The sequence below is a fragment of the Lactuca sativa genome, chromosome 1 (genome assembly GCF_002870075.4).
Source record: "Lactuca sativa cultivar Salinas chromosome 1, Lsat_Salinas_v11, whole genome shotgun sequence".
In the NCBI taxonomy this organism is placed as follows: domain Eukaryota; kingdom Viridiplantae; phylum Streptophyta; class Magnoliopsida; order Asterales; family Asteraceae; genus Lactuca; species Lactuca sativa.
The window spans coordinates 205,847,402-205,862,727 of record NC_056623.2 but is presented as its reverse complement, the minus strand read 5'-3'; the positions used below and the strand labels follow the sequence as shown (position 1 = coordinate 205,862,727).

Here is a 15,326-nt window from a genome sequence, read left to right as displayed (position 1 = left end):
GAAGAGGGGCAAGCTGGGGCCCGATATATGGGGCCGTTTAGGGTGACTGCGAGGGTGGGCAGGGTAGCATATCGGTTGGAACTACCTGCGGAGTTGAGTCAGATACATGATACCTTCCACGTGTCTCAGCTGAGGAAGTGTATAGCCGACGAGTAGGCGGTGGTACCATTGGAGGATATTCAGGTGGATGCGAGCCTGAATTATGTTGAGAGGCCAGTCGCGGTGATGGATCGTAAGATCAAGGTTTTGAGAAACAAGGACGTGCCACTGGTTCTAGTTCAGTGGCAGCATAAAAAAGGATCCGAGCTGACCTGGGAGCCTGAGGCGGAGATGCAGAAGCTCCATCCAAAGCTATTTGTAGAATGAGACTTCAGGGGCAAAGTCTGTTTTTAGTGGGGGAGAATTGTAACATCTGGATTCCCAGGTATCTTATTTTAAGTATTTATCTTGGGATTTTGGGAGGGACTCGGCGAGTAGGCGCTCAGACTCGCCGAGCAGGATCGCGAATTTTGTCAGGATTAATGACCGGACTCGACGAGTCGATGAGTGGACTCGGTGAGTCCGCGCTGTTAAGTGAAACCCTAAATCTCAGGGCCTGAGCCCTATATAAAGGCCCTTATGGCCGTCATTTGCAGCCATTACTCCCCTGTGAAAACCCTAGAGAGCAAATAGAGCTTAGAGAGCATTTTGGAGGCTAATTCTTCATCCTTTGGTGTGATCTTGCAAGAAGGAGTGGGAAAATCCAAGCTAGATCGATTGTGGGGCTTGGATCTGTATTGTTCACACTAAGATTCACGTTTTGAGGTACAAGTTCCTTCCCATTTCGTGTATTTGATAGATTCCTTGAATCTAGGGTTTCCTTTGCCCAATTTTGAGTTAGATTGTGAAGTATATGAGGTCCCTTTGGGTATAGATGATAGATCTGGACCTTGAGAGGTCCAAAAGGTCCCAAGCTTCCAGCTTTATGGGGTTTCATGTGAGCCTTAAGAGTAGAACCCCACTTTAAAGGTTATTTCTCCATATTTGGTCTTATAAGCATTGCATGAACGTAAAGTTTGAACCTTTACGTGACATCCGAGTGTTAGGAGGTTAGATCTACTGGATGGTTAAGCAGATCTGAACTCAAAGGATCGTTTGAGCGTTTTCATGGGAGGAACTCGCCGAGCCCATAAGGGACTCGACGAGTCGAGTCGGGTTGCCTCGTGATTCGCGACCTGTGGTAACCCGTTGAGTGTAGGGTTGACTCAGCGATTCAAGTGAGGACCTGGGGCGAAGAGGACATGCATGGACTCGTCGAGTCACACGAGTGCACTCGACGATTCTGGTCAAAGTTTGACCGTTGACTTTTGTTGACTTTTAGGGTTTGGTCAATAATTGGACTTGTGGACCATTTGAAGGGTAAAATGGTCTTTTAGTCTTCTTAGAGGACATGGAAGAGACTAGTCTAGCCTGGAGAGCCGTTATTGATTTGAGATAATTGCTTGTGTGTTTAGGCGGAGGCTAGATCAGTGTATATGTGTGCGAGATTATCCGAGATAGTCGATGTGAGTCTTCTCACTATACTGTACCTAGAAGGGTACCTATGTGTGACCGAAAGATCTTATATGCTATGAGGTGTATGTACTATATGATGATATGTGATATGTATGTGTTATGTATGCTATGTATGATAAGGACCAGAAGGTCAAGATGACATGGACCGGAAGGTCAAGAGGACATGGACCGGAAGGTCAGGAAGTTACGGACCGGAAGGTCGATACGGGTAGGACCGGAAGGTCTACCGGGATTTGGGACCGAAGTCCCCTAAGACACTTGGACCGGAAGGTCCCATAGAGTTATGTCCTGGAAAGGCATATGCGTTGTATGTGGTATTTTGGAAACTCACTAAGCATTTATGCTTACAGTTGTTGTATTATGTGTTTCAGGTACTAGCGAGGACGGTGGGAAGGCACCGGCATGATCCGTACACACTGAGAGGATTTATGTATTCGAAATCTTTTGAGATTCTGGGATTTGTTTGTTATGATAACATTGGATATAGTTGTTTGATATTGTTTTGATGATTGAAAATATGATTTAAAAATGAAAAATTGTTTTGAAAATTTACGTTGTTACAAACTTACTAGTAAGCTATTATAGGTATAGTTTAGGAGAATACTATCATATACAAATATTAGACAGAGACTACTATAACAAAGAATACTAACATATACAAGTGCACACAGAGAACACTATCATATACAAGTACATACTAAGATATTATAATAGAAAGAACATACTAAGATGCTATAGCATGGAACAACTACAGGATCTAACTATACCAATGATCACTAACACATTGTTTTAAACAAAAGGTGATAATAATTGGGCATACATGATTATATAACTTTAATGTGGATATTACGGCCTAATAATTCGTTGCGGAAGTCACTCTTGTTTCCCATAATCTCTTGTAGGGAGAACGTTTAGTATGGGAACTACTCATCACATTATAACCTTAAGGAAACAAATATGTTTTCAGGTAATTAGTACTGCACGTTGTCAATTCTGAAGACCCCTGAGTACTTACTTTTCCCATTACTTTCATATAGTGACAGTTCTACTTGAAAGTCAATGCAAGCTATTTTTGAGTTAAGATAGTTATAAATTAGGGAAAAATATCCACTTTTATAGAGAAACAAACATTCAAAACAGTCGGGTCTTGGTAGAAGACTACTTTTTATACTAGTAGGAAATATGAGATTTTCTAGGGGTTTTTAAACATATACAAACATTTACATTGAACATTTACAAACATTTTCATTCAAACTTATACAAACATTGACATTAAATACTTATGAACTCACCAGCTTAAATGCTGATCTACGCTTTCAAAATAACATGTATTCTCAGGTCGCTAGTAGACATGTACGATGACCAGGTTTTGAGAAGATGGAGCGTTCAAGACTCGTCTTTTATTTTGATTACTTGTTTTGGTGTCATATTACTATTAAAGAACACACATGTATTAAAATATACTATTAATGTAATGGATGATGTTGTTGCTTGTTTACTACTTTGCATTGTTATGATACTGTACATGACGTCCTCCACCACCGAACTTTTCTGCCGTTCCAGTTTTGGGGTGTGACATATGTGGAAATGAATGACGTCGTTTCCCGACAAACCCGATGTTTTCCGATTTAGATAGTATGTTTGTTTTGTATTATCGTGTGAATCACTTTATATGGCCACAGTGTATGAATATGATTTCCCATGAATACTTAGATGGTAATAATTCTCTATGTGAGTCGTTATAACTACGCATAATAGTGACTAATTCGCCTGTCTTTGCATTTTTCCAAACGCCGGTTCTGATCAAGATTTTGTCACCCTAGACTGGCCGAGTCTAACTGTAGCGAACAACTCAGGTGTGGGGAGTCACCCCCGTATAGATCGATACACAAACTCTCGCTCTACCTCTAGGAGATTCTGATTATAACTACAGGCTACGGCCGACTCTTATTGGTGTCACCTGATATTTCTCACTAAATCCTGTTGAAATTGAATAACATTGTTTTACAACCCGATTGATGTTTACGTGAATATGAAGTAAGCCTAATAGAAACGAAAGAGGACAACGGTGGCCCACTAATCATGTATGTTATTATAGGCTGTCGAGTATGCTACGGACACATTATAGCCCATTAATCATATGATGAATGTTTAGGGCCATATTAGCAATGCAAATGGGCTACGAAGGCCCAATAGCATGTTAAAGCTGATAAAGGCCTATTGGACATGTAATTAGGTCACCAAGACCCAATAAACATGTTTGAATATATTGGGCCCAAGAATCATGGAATTGGGCCACAAAGGCCCAATAGCACAAATAAAAGATTTTGAGCCCAATCATTGTATCATTTATCTGATTAGTGATTTTAAGTTCGTAGTGTAGGTTTTGTTGTATACCAGATGTTTATTCGCGATGTTAAAAATACTTTGAGTTTTGATTTAAAACGAAGCTTTGGTTATATATATATATATATATATATATATATATATATATATATATATATATATATAAGCATTTGAAAAACCATGCATTATAAATTTAATATTCTTGACCCAATAATTTAAATATTAGCCTATCTAACCCAAAAATATTGATTTTGACCATTTCAGTCCCTTTATTAATAAAAATGACACTTTTAGTCCCTTTTGATAAAAATTGACATTTTTGGTCCTTAAACAATTTTTTTTTGACATTTTCGGCCCAAACATAATTTAAATAATAATTTCATCCCAAAACTATTGTATTTTCCATTTCCAGCCCTTATTTGTAAATAAAAGTTTACACTTTTGGCCCATTTGCCGTAAGTTTTACACTTTTGGCCCAAAATCTAAAAACTTTGCATTTTTAGTCCAATTTAGCAAAAAGGGTCACTTTCAGCCCCTGAAATAGTTTAATTATGTTTTAGACTCACACTTTTATGAATTTACAATTTCAGTCCCTAAAGTTCTTCATTTTCACAATTTTGGGCCCAAAAACCCGTGAGGCCCAAATGTAAGCCCAATAAGCTATAATTTATGTTTTTGGCCCCTTGAGAAGTGTTATTTTCATAAAAGTCAGATTTTTATGTAAATAATACTATTTTATCCTTATAAAACCCAAAATATCATATTTTACCAAAATATTTGCTATTTTTGCAAAAATGACACTTATAAATTTTTTTGGCTTTGTTTTCACTTCATAAGCCTAAAGACTCTTAGATATTTGATGTATGTTGTCGTATTATGTTTTTTTTATGAATCTTTAACACTTTGGCTATAGATCTCTTGATATAACATTTATTAACATAATTTTTCACAACATAAATCAAAGGAATCACATATAACATGCAAGAACACATAGATCAACACATAATACTTGTATTCTCCCCCTAAAAAACAAGTAAAAATCAAAAACAAGGGGGTATGAACTCACCTTGGGTTTGTGGTTTCGGTTTTGAAGAAGAAATGGAAGAAGATGGTATGGTTTTCGGCCTTAGCAAGCTTCTTGAAGGGACCTTCAAACTTTGATGAGTTCTATAGAGTATGATCAAGAGATTAAGGTTGTAAGAGGGGTGAATGAGTGTATAAAGAAAGTATGTTTGTAATATGTTACCACTAGTATATAACTTGAAGTGATTTTTGGATGAAATCCTCTTTCAAGCTCTTATGATTCTCAAAATTTTTGAGAGGAAATAAGAGGTTGTTGTTGTGAGTTCTTGAGAGAAACTTCAAGTTAGTTGTGTGTGTGTGATTCTCGGCCGGAACAAGAAGAAGATGGAAGAAGAGAGAAGCTTGAAGTGATAGTTTCTTGGAGATATGGGAACTTGCATGGAAATCCAAGAGATAAAAATTAGGTGTCTACTTCTCCTTAATCCATATCTTTCTCTTTTTTTGTTGTTTCTATATATATATATATATATATATATATATATATATATATATATATATATATATATATATATGGCCGAGAATGGGCTAAAGGAAGAAGAAATGGATTAACTTGGCCCACTTCAAATCTTGGTTCGAGATTTTTAAGGCCCATAGAGAAAGTTTTCGGCACATTGGGCCTTTAGAGTAGTTCACGGCCCAAATTGTATAAAGGAATGGATTTAGGGCCCATTAAGGCTAACTAGGTTAGTTATCGCCCAATAAGGCTTATTAAGATAAACCAATTCATTTTGGATCCATTATGGCCCAAAATGTTAGTTTCATGAAAGTGGGTCCAATTAGAGCCCATTTAAGGGTTCTAAGCCCCATAATAGTCAAATTGGAAACTTAATGGTCCATTAGGCCCAATAAGGAAATCCTAGTCCACATTAGACTTAAACCGGAAATTTTAGGGTTTCCAATCTTTCGTTGACCAATTGAAGTGTTTATATTGGGTTTTGGATGAAATTTGTTGTCATTGAATAAACACCAAGCGTGCTTTCAAATTTTTGGTTACAATTGCTATCATTGTTATAGTTACAAGGATATAGAATTTCCTAGTTGTGACACATCATCAAGAGTTGCTTAAGATGATTGTCTTTGTGATAGTTATCTAAGTTTGCTATTATCTGTTACGTTTTATGTGCTAGCATGATATGACGTTATGTGATAGTGTTAGTAGGGGGAATAGTCCCCGGTTACCGGTCGATAGGGCCAAAGGGGGGTAGCCTAGTACCCAACTACGCTAAACAATATGTTTATGTTATGTTATATATTTATGTGGTAGTGGTAGGGGTGAAATAGTCCCTGTAACTGGTTGAGATACACCGGAGGGTAGGTCGGACACCCAGATATGCCTGACAGGGTAGGTCGGTCACCCAGATATGCCTGACAGGGTAGGCCGAGCACCCAGATATGCCTGACAGTATGTGATTTGTATAGTATGTGGTATGATGGGGGAACCCACTAAGCTTTATGCTTACAGTTTTTAGTTTTGTTTCAGGTACCTCTTCAGTGAAGGGGAAGGAGCCGGCGCGGTAGCGGTACATCACACACTCATCAGTTTTCCGCATTTTGTTATCCATGAGATTGTACTCTAAATTTTACTACTACTTGATGATACGATTTTGAGACATGATTACTATAATGTTATGGATTGTTATATTATCGACTATGTTTGGTTAAATAATTTTCTAAGTTATATAATTAAAAATGAAATTTTTGGACTCGAATTTTGGGATGTTACATAAGAGGAATCGATCTCCAAAGCATCTAGAACTCCAAAATCTCATTCACCTGCTCTCCGGAACGTACGTATGAAGTATGGGATAAAAATGATCAAGTTTAGCTTTTAAAACATGTTTTCTTTTGATGCGCATTAGTCTTGCATTCAGGCGTTCTCGCATAGATTTTCATGTCAACTTCAGACAACCGTAACTTCTTCATACAAACTTATATTTTGATGTTCGTTATATCCTTGCGTTCGTATTCGAATCGACTACATTTTTTACTTTTCTTCTACCAAAAAGGATTATATGTTTATTTATAATCCCATATACCAAAGGATACACGTTATCCATCCTCGAAACTGTAGAAACACATATTTTACACCCGCCTTTCGTATACTCCAACAAAATACATGTCTTAACATTTTCTTTAACTTATATATATATATATATATATATATATATATATATATATATATATATATATATATATATATATATATATATTACACCCTCTAATAATATTAGTTATAAGAAATGGGTATTACAAAAAACTTTAAAAAAACCTTGTAACTCGAAGAAAGGAATTCAATCGACAATTGTAACACCGTTCAAAAGTCCAAAATAACATATAATTTATATATTATATTAATAGTCATGGTCTTTAGGAGTAAATAAGTAATGTATTTTGTATGTTTCAAAATTTTGCAACGATATTTTGTATAGTTTGACAATTTTTTTTCAAGGACTTTTGTAATTAGAGATTGACAATATGTCTTTTAATATTTACCACTTTAAGTCTCTTTGACCATTTTCACATTCTTTTTTGTCAATTTTTTCATTGTACTACTTATTTTCATTACAGATTGGCCACACGTGTTTTAATATTTCTAACTTTCAGTCTCTTTGACCATTTTGACATTCCTTTTGTCCCTTTTCTATGTACCGATTTGTGCTTTCGTTTTGAGCTTCATTTTGTCATGGTTTCTCATCGTCATCGTTTGTGAATAAAATAATATGCATTTCAGTAATACTTTTTTCAATAAACATACAAAAACAGCCATAAGGGTGACCCGTGGTTCACCACGGGCTCACCCACTAGTTAAAAATTAATATCAATACAAGTTATAGGAAATGAATTCGATTGATGTCTAAACTTTCTCAAAAGATTGTTTTTCTCTATTTTGTGGCAAGACACTTTAAGTACATGTTACTTCTTTCGATCAAACATACAAGAATGAGCATTTATGGAAGTTTAGATTTAATTATCGTAATTAGCTTCGATTTAAACCTATTTAGACATTTATTTTTTGTATGATATGTGTATTATGATTGAGAAGTGATTCGAACACAATATTTTTTTGTCATACACAACAATTCATACATTATAGAGTTGTATAATATAACATTTGAAAACACTAATTGTTGTGTATGAAGAAAAAATTATTGTGTACGAATCAGCTCCCATTACGATTGTATTGAGCGCGAACTTTTGTGGAGGTTTAGATTTAATTACCGGGATTAGCTTCAAGTTAAAACCTATTTAGATGTTTATCTTTTGTACAATGGTGGACATTGATATTTGTATTGTGATTATATTGATGGTAACACCATATGCTAATTAGAATCATGTGTTGATAGGAACTTTTTTTCTATTATTTTGAAAGTGTCACTTAACTTCAGAGGAGGTAAGTCGTTACTTTTATCAAGTGATTTTTTTTGTTATACTATACTATTAGTCAAAAAATGTTGTCATAACAAAATGTAAAGGTTTGTAGTATAATAAGATCTCAATCCATATTTACATATCTATTTTGGTTAATAATCATACAATAAGGTGTGAATTATAAAGGAAAGTCATGGGTATTCTGAGGGTGATGGATGTGAAGACATATTTGATATTACATTTGTTTGGCCCTTAGCCTCTCTCTTCAGGATAAGGTAACTCTAACAATATCTCTTTCTTTATCTCCTTCGATTTCTCTATCACACATTACAAGATACTTCTTTAATCACTTCCACCATAACTATCCTGCACCTCTCCCACCTACACCGTTGATTTCATTACATTATTCCGTTATGCTTTTATGCATTTTGTTATTTTATATCGACTTAAATCGTTTTCTATATGATCATTTATTTTAATTTGAATAACAAATTGTTTTTGGATGTAATACAATTATGTTTTATTTAGAGCATAAATATCTAGCATGACTTGAATGTGGTAAAGTGACAACGTTAAATATATGTTTGTATGACAATGTTCTCTTTTATATTTTAATTAATATACTATTGTTTCAACTTCTAATTTTTTTTTATTTTTTTTTTATAATTTACGATAATATTTAATTTTCTTTATCAGTTTAAATAATATAAGATGCAAACATATTTAACTAGTTAATTTACATCTAAAATATAAATATAAAATATGTTATATTTGTTCTAAAATGGAAAGTTAATTTGAAAAATTATTTCATCCACATAAAATACAACACCACACCGGCTATTATATAAATTAATAAAACATATATTTTATAAAAATAAATTAACTTTTAAATGGAAAAAATCACATTCTTAAAAGTAATTATTGAAAAAAAAAAATAAAGATTCACGAAAACCTAAATCAAAATTATTGAACAATTTATATACGAATGTTTTATTTATTTACCAATTTATATACGATTGTTTCGGATTCTTTAGTAATTTATTTAACATTATTTGATATTTTTTATCAATTTTCATAACCAATAGGAATTAGACTATCGAGTTTCAACCAATTAAATATTGTTAAATATATAAAATCTTATATATTTTTCTTAAAATAAAATATCACCGGATATATTTGATTAAAAATACAATTAGTAATTTAAATTGAAAATACACAAATTACTAAATTAGCATTTAACCCTTTTATTTTGATTTAAGAAAAATCCAATCGAAGGGATTGAAAGTCCATGAAACATAATGGTGGACAAAACCACAACTGATTGCTACTCCTGAGAGCAAGCAAGATAACATCCCCTGTTCCTTCTGTTACATGGACACCAGCCATCACAAGCCACAGGTAGTAGACTAGTAGCCCGACACCATTACCAACCATTTTCTCTCTATAATGGAGTCTCGAGTCCTGTCCTACGGGGCCACCGCCACCACCGTCGCCGGCGGCATTCCCAGGCTCACCAAACCGGCGGCCAGGCTCAACACCGTCGCCGTCTCATTCCCAGCCAGGCTCAATGCCGACGGAGGTAATCTCGTTTGCGGAAGGCAGCTTCGTCCGAGCTTACTACTAAACCTCGATCACTCCTCCGCCTCCGCCGTGCCGCTGCTTACATCGACGGCGAAGCGTGATGTTCTCAAACCGTGTTCCGCCACTGCTAGCGATTCCGCCGGGTGAGATCCGTTCGCCTCCATTTGAATTTGATTTTGGCTTAATCAGAACTGTAAACTGTTCTTAACTTACTTTTTATTGATTAATTTGATTTTTGTAGTGATGCTGCTCCGGTCGGATTCTTGGCGAAGTATCCGTTTCTGACAACCGGATTTTTCTTCTTCATGTGGTAGGTCACGTTAATCACAACGCCTTAATTAATACGCATAAATGAATTTTTCTGTAAATTTATTACACGAATCTACTTAAAATAGCGACACTTGTCCTAGAATCCATTGAGTATTAATAAACAAATAAAATACTCCTTGGTTTGTTATGAACTTTTAACGAATATTTTATGAAAAAAGTACGATTTTATATATATGTTTTGAAGTTTGATGATCATTAACAAATAACTAAATCATTTTAGTATGAATAATTTAACTCGATTTATTAATCTTTTACGCTCTCACGATTTGCAAGTTATACGATTTTCCACTAATAACTTTTTCGTCATATGTTTTTGTTTACTCTAAGGTGACATCATTTCGAGTATACATTATTTTCTACCTAAAATAATATACCTTGGAATATATACTATAATTCTACATTCATTTGTTGAAAAAATTATGTCCAAATTGAATATTTTTATTTTGGGACAAAACTATAGTAGAATTTCACATAATATTAATAATATCTTGCATTATTAACTTGAATGATCACATGGTAGTGATTTAATGTGCTTTGTTTTGAAGGTATTTTCTGAATGTGATCTTCAACATCCTGAACAAGAAAATCTACAATTACTTCCCATATCCCTAGTAAGTTGTTGGATTTTATTTATTTATTTTATAATTATGTTATTCAGCAACAACAAAATATAAATCACTTTCCTTACTTTCTTTATATATATATATATATGCAGTTTTGTCTCAGTCATACATTTGGCTGTTGGAGTGGTTTATTGTCTTGGTAGTTGGAGTGTTGGTCTACCCAAAAGAGCTGTAAGTAAATCTTCTCAAACTCATGCTACACTCATATTTTTTTTATTTTTTATTTTTTGCAAAAATAGCAATGTGATTTTAGAGCATCCACAATAGGAGCTTATTGAGTCAAATAAGCTATGGCTATTGTGAGATCTTTTTCACATTGCATTTTTCATGTGTTTTTAATACTAATTTTATTTATTCACACTATAAAATGATATTGGTGGGACCCATTGTTATGCCTTTTGGTTTGTTGATGTGGTGATGACATGGAACCAACTGTTCTGTTCAAAATATCGGTTTTATGCAGAAAAGTCTCATTATTTTGGGAAATTTTTTGATAAAATCCTACTTTTTTTTTTTGAATAGAAAAGTCACGATTATTTTTAACATTTTGCCCAAATTAATGAAAAAGTCTTTTTTTATTTTAACAGGAAATGACAAACTATGTGATTTTCCCAAAATAATGAGACTTTTCTTTAAAAAAAAAAAGAAAAAACATTTAGGACTTTATCAAAAAGTTTCCCAAAATAATGGGATTTTTCTGTTAACAAAAAAACATTTAGGACTTTATCAAAAAATTTCTCAAAATAATGAGACTTTTCTGTTGAAAGAAAAAAAAAAAACATTTATGACTTTATTAAAAGTACATTGGTATTTTTTGGTTAAATTGAAGAATTATAATTTTAAATATGAAAGAAATTGTTTGTGTGATTTTACTGTGTAGCCAATAGACTCGAACCTTTTGAAGCTTCTTATTCCTGTGGCTGTATGTCATGCTCTTGGCCATGTCACAAGCAATGTCTCATTTGCAGCTGTCGCTGTCTCATTCACCCACACAATCAAAGGTGACATCATCATCATCATCATCATCATCATCATCATCATCATCATCATTTTATTCTAATTTTTTTTTAAATTTTGATTATTGTTTTGAATAGCGCTTGAACCGTTCTTCAATGCTTCTGCTTCTCAATTTATCCTTGGACAGTCGATTCCCATAACTTTATGGCTATCTTTGTTACCCGTTGTACTTGGTAATCATCTTTTTCTTTAATCTTTGTTTTGGAATTGTAAAGGAATGGAATGGAATTACAAAAGAATGGAATGGAATGAGTAATTACTCTCCAATTGCAATGCAGGTGTATCAATGGCATCATTAACTGAGCTGTCATTCAACTGGCTAGGGTTTATCAGTGCCATGATTTCCAACATCTCCTTCACTTACAGGAGTATTTACTCAAAGAAAGCCATGGTCTCACTTTTTATAACAATTCCTTTATTCTTCACCCATAATAATAATAATAATTAATTAATTACTAATTATACTTACAATTACAATGCAGACTACTATGGACTCTACCAACTTGTACGCCTACATTTCCATCATTGCCCTCTTTGTCTGTATTCCACCTGCCATAATTGTAAGCAACAAAATCTTTATATAAACAAGACTTGAAATTTTAATATATCAATTACTTTTTACATTTTTTAATTAAAATTTAAAATAATGTTTGTTTTTTTTGTTTGATAGTTGGAGGGACCACAACTTCTAAAGCATGGGTTTAGTGATGCAATTGCTAAAGTTGGTATGACTAAGTTTGTATCTGATCTCTTTTGGGTTGGAATGTTCTATCATCTCTACAATCAGGTATCAAAAATATATTTTATAAGTTTGCCAAAAAAAAACTTTATCTATTTTTTTAGGGTTAATATCATAGAAGACTTTATATTTTGTGTTTTTTCTAGATTAAACCTCAACTTTATTTTTTGCCTGAAAAAGACCGTTTTTTTTCCGAAAAAAACCTTCAACTTTGTATTTTTTTTTTCGAAAAGAAACCCTCAACCTTCTAACTGCTTCCAAATAAACCCTCAACTTTTTAGTTTTTCTCGAAAAAACCCTCACATTTTTTAAATTTTTTTGAAAAAAAATGACTAGAAGAGCCAGATTGGAAAAAAATGAAAAAATACTATGTCGTTTTCAGGCAAAAAATAAATTTGAGATTTAATCCATAAAAAACACAAAATAGAATGTCTTTTATGAGATTAACCTTTTTTTTAATAAAACCATAAAACTCTTTGGTCAAAACAAGTTGGGTTCACTTTTGGTCCCTAACTTATTTTTTTAACTCGGAAGGTCCCTACAGTTTGATTTTGTTACGTGCTTGATCCCTGACTTACCTAAAAAGACTATTTTGCCCTTGATTTTTTAATTTATTTAAATAAGGTGGGGTAGGTAAGGTAATGTAATGTGAGGTGGAAGTGAGATTTGCAGTGTGTTTATTTAAATAAATTAAAAAATCAAGGGCAAAATAATCTTTTTAGGTGAGACAGAGACCAAGCGCACAACAAAAACAAACAGCAGGACCTTCCGAGTTAAAAAAAATAAGTTAGGGACCAAACTTGCAAATTACCCCAGACCATAGGGACCATTCGTGTAATTTACTCTATATTTAATAGCAACATACTTTCATTTGTTTATTCATTATAGCAATATGTATACAAAATACAGTTAATAAAATGTAAGCACGTTGTTATTATGGGTATGAAAATATAATTTTGTTGCTATTATTAGTAAAAAAAAATAAAGATATGTAATCGTTAATATTGGTAGCAAAATGTAAGTAGATTTGCTATTATGGGTATAAAAAAAGCAATTTATTTTTATTTTTATTTTTTTTATTTTTTATTTTTTATAATTAATAAATTAATTGTGTTGTTTTGGGTTGACAGCTTGCAACCAACACGCTTGAAAGGGTGGCACCTCTCACGCATGCAGTTGGGAATGTGTTAAAACGAGTGTTTGTCATTGGTTTCTCAATCATTATCTTTGGTAATTTATATATTTATATTATAGTATTTTATAATTTAACCTATTATTTTTTTATTATAAATTTTATAATTTATAATTGATGATTTTTTGTAGGTAACAAGATTTCAACACAAACAGCCATCGGTACATCCATTGCCATTGCTGGTGTGGCAATTTACTCGGTAGTCAAGGCCAAGATAGAAGAGGAGAAACGGGTAATGATTTTGAATTTTCAACACATATTCTTTTTACCAATTTATACAACAATATTTCTAATTATTACTTTTTTTTTTTTTACTAATTTATACAACTTATACGAAATATGGTTTGATATTATTTTGTATTAAAAAAAAAACCATTTTGTTACGAAAAAATTGTATAAGTGTGCAATATTTACTTTTTTACTCTAACAAAGTTTGTTCCAAAAGTCAAAAATATATATTAAATATTGTAACACATTGAAAGATTCATTTTGTCCATGAGATTTATTTTATTTCGTTACCTATGTTGTATGTTATTTTCGGAAGTTAATTAATAGACAAAGCATTTTTATTAAAAGATATATCCAACCAAAACATTGAATGAATTTTCGTTAAAACATGAGTACGAGGAAATGATTTCATACCCAACCACATTTTAATATTATTTATTTTTTGTTTTCTTTTTAATAGTATGTTCAAATCTTTTTTTTTTTTTCGCTTTACGCACTATCCATATAAAATAGTGTAGTTAAATGATCTTTAAAAATATTTGAGAAAATGAAGACCGTTTTATAAAAAGTTTGGATGCAATTGGGAAAAAAAAATCTCATTTTTGTGATTAAATCAAAAGTTTTGGAGAAAATTACAATTTTGGTCCCTGAGTCTGTTCAAAAGTTATAGTTTTGAACTCAAATAGTTTTCTCTACCTCCAATTTTGGTTCTATATGGACCAAAATCGTTACACCAGTTGAAAAAAGTCATCAAAGTTGCAAGAGAAAATTATTTGGGTGCAAAACTGAAACTTTTGAATAAACTCAGGGACTAAAAATGTAATTTAATTTATTGTTTATGGACAGAATCCGAAGACAGCATGAGGGTGAAAGTGGCAAAGGGCATGAGGGAAGGAATGCAATTTAATTACTTGGTAGCAAATTTGCTACAAATGTGAAGTATTTTTTTTATCTTATTTGTGCGTCTATGAGAATAAACAAACTAGACTCCAATAATGTATCATTCTATATCTCTTTTACTATTATTAATATATATATTTCTAACTCTCATGAGTTTAGAGGAGTTCATGTTCTTGCAATTATAAACTTTTTCGTGTAGAACAAAATGTGGTTCTTAAAAGATTTATAAAATTATATTGAAACAAAGTTATAGTTTTGATCTTTTGTTTACTACTGATTCACCATTTGTAAGTTATTACTACTGATTAACCATTTGTAAGTTATTGTGTTATGCTTGAACAAGAGAGAACTATTTATAATTTGT

General features: G+C 32.7%; 1 protein-coding gene across 1 annotated transcript; it reads left to right on the top strand.

The window, feature by feature from the left end:
* The first annotated feature begins 9,668 nt into the window (after positions 1–9,668).
* Positions 9,669–15,125, top strand: LOC111879942 (triose phosphate/phosphate translocator, chloroplastic). Its single transcript, XM_023876368.3, has 12 exons — positions 9,669–10,076; positions 10,175–10,243; positions 10,809–10,874; positions 10,979–11,057; positions 11,767–11,887; positions 11,981–12,076; positions 12,182–12,294; positions 12,386–12,463; positions 12,574–12,690; positions 13,773–13,872; positions 13,966–14,066; positions 14,909–15,125. The coding sequence occupies exons 1-12, from the start codon at positions 9,799–9,801 to the stop codon at positions 14,924–14,926; spliced, it is 1,236 nt and encodes a 411-aa protein (XP_023732136.1). The 5' UTR covers positions 9,669–9,798; the 3' UTR covers positions 14,927–15,125.
* Positions 15,126–15,326: the final 201 nt, after the last annotated feature.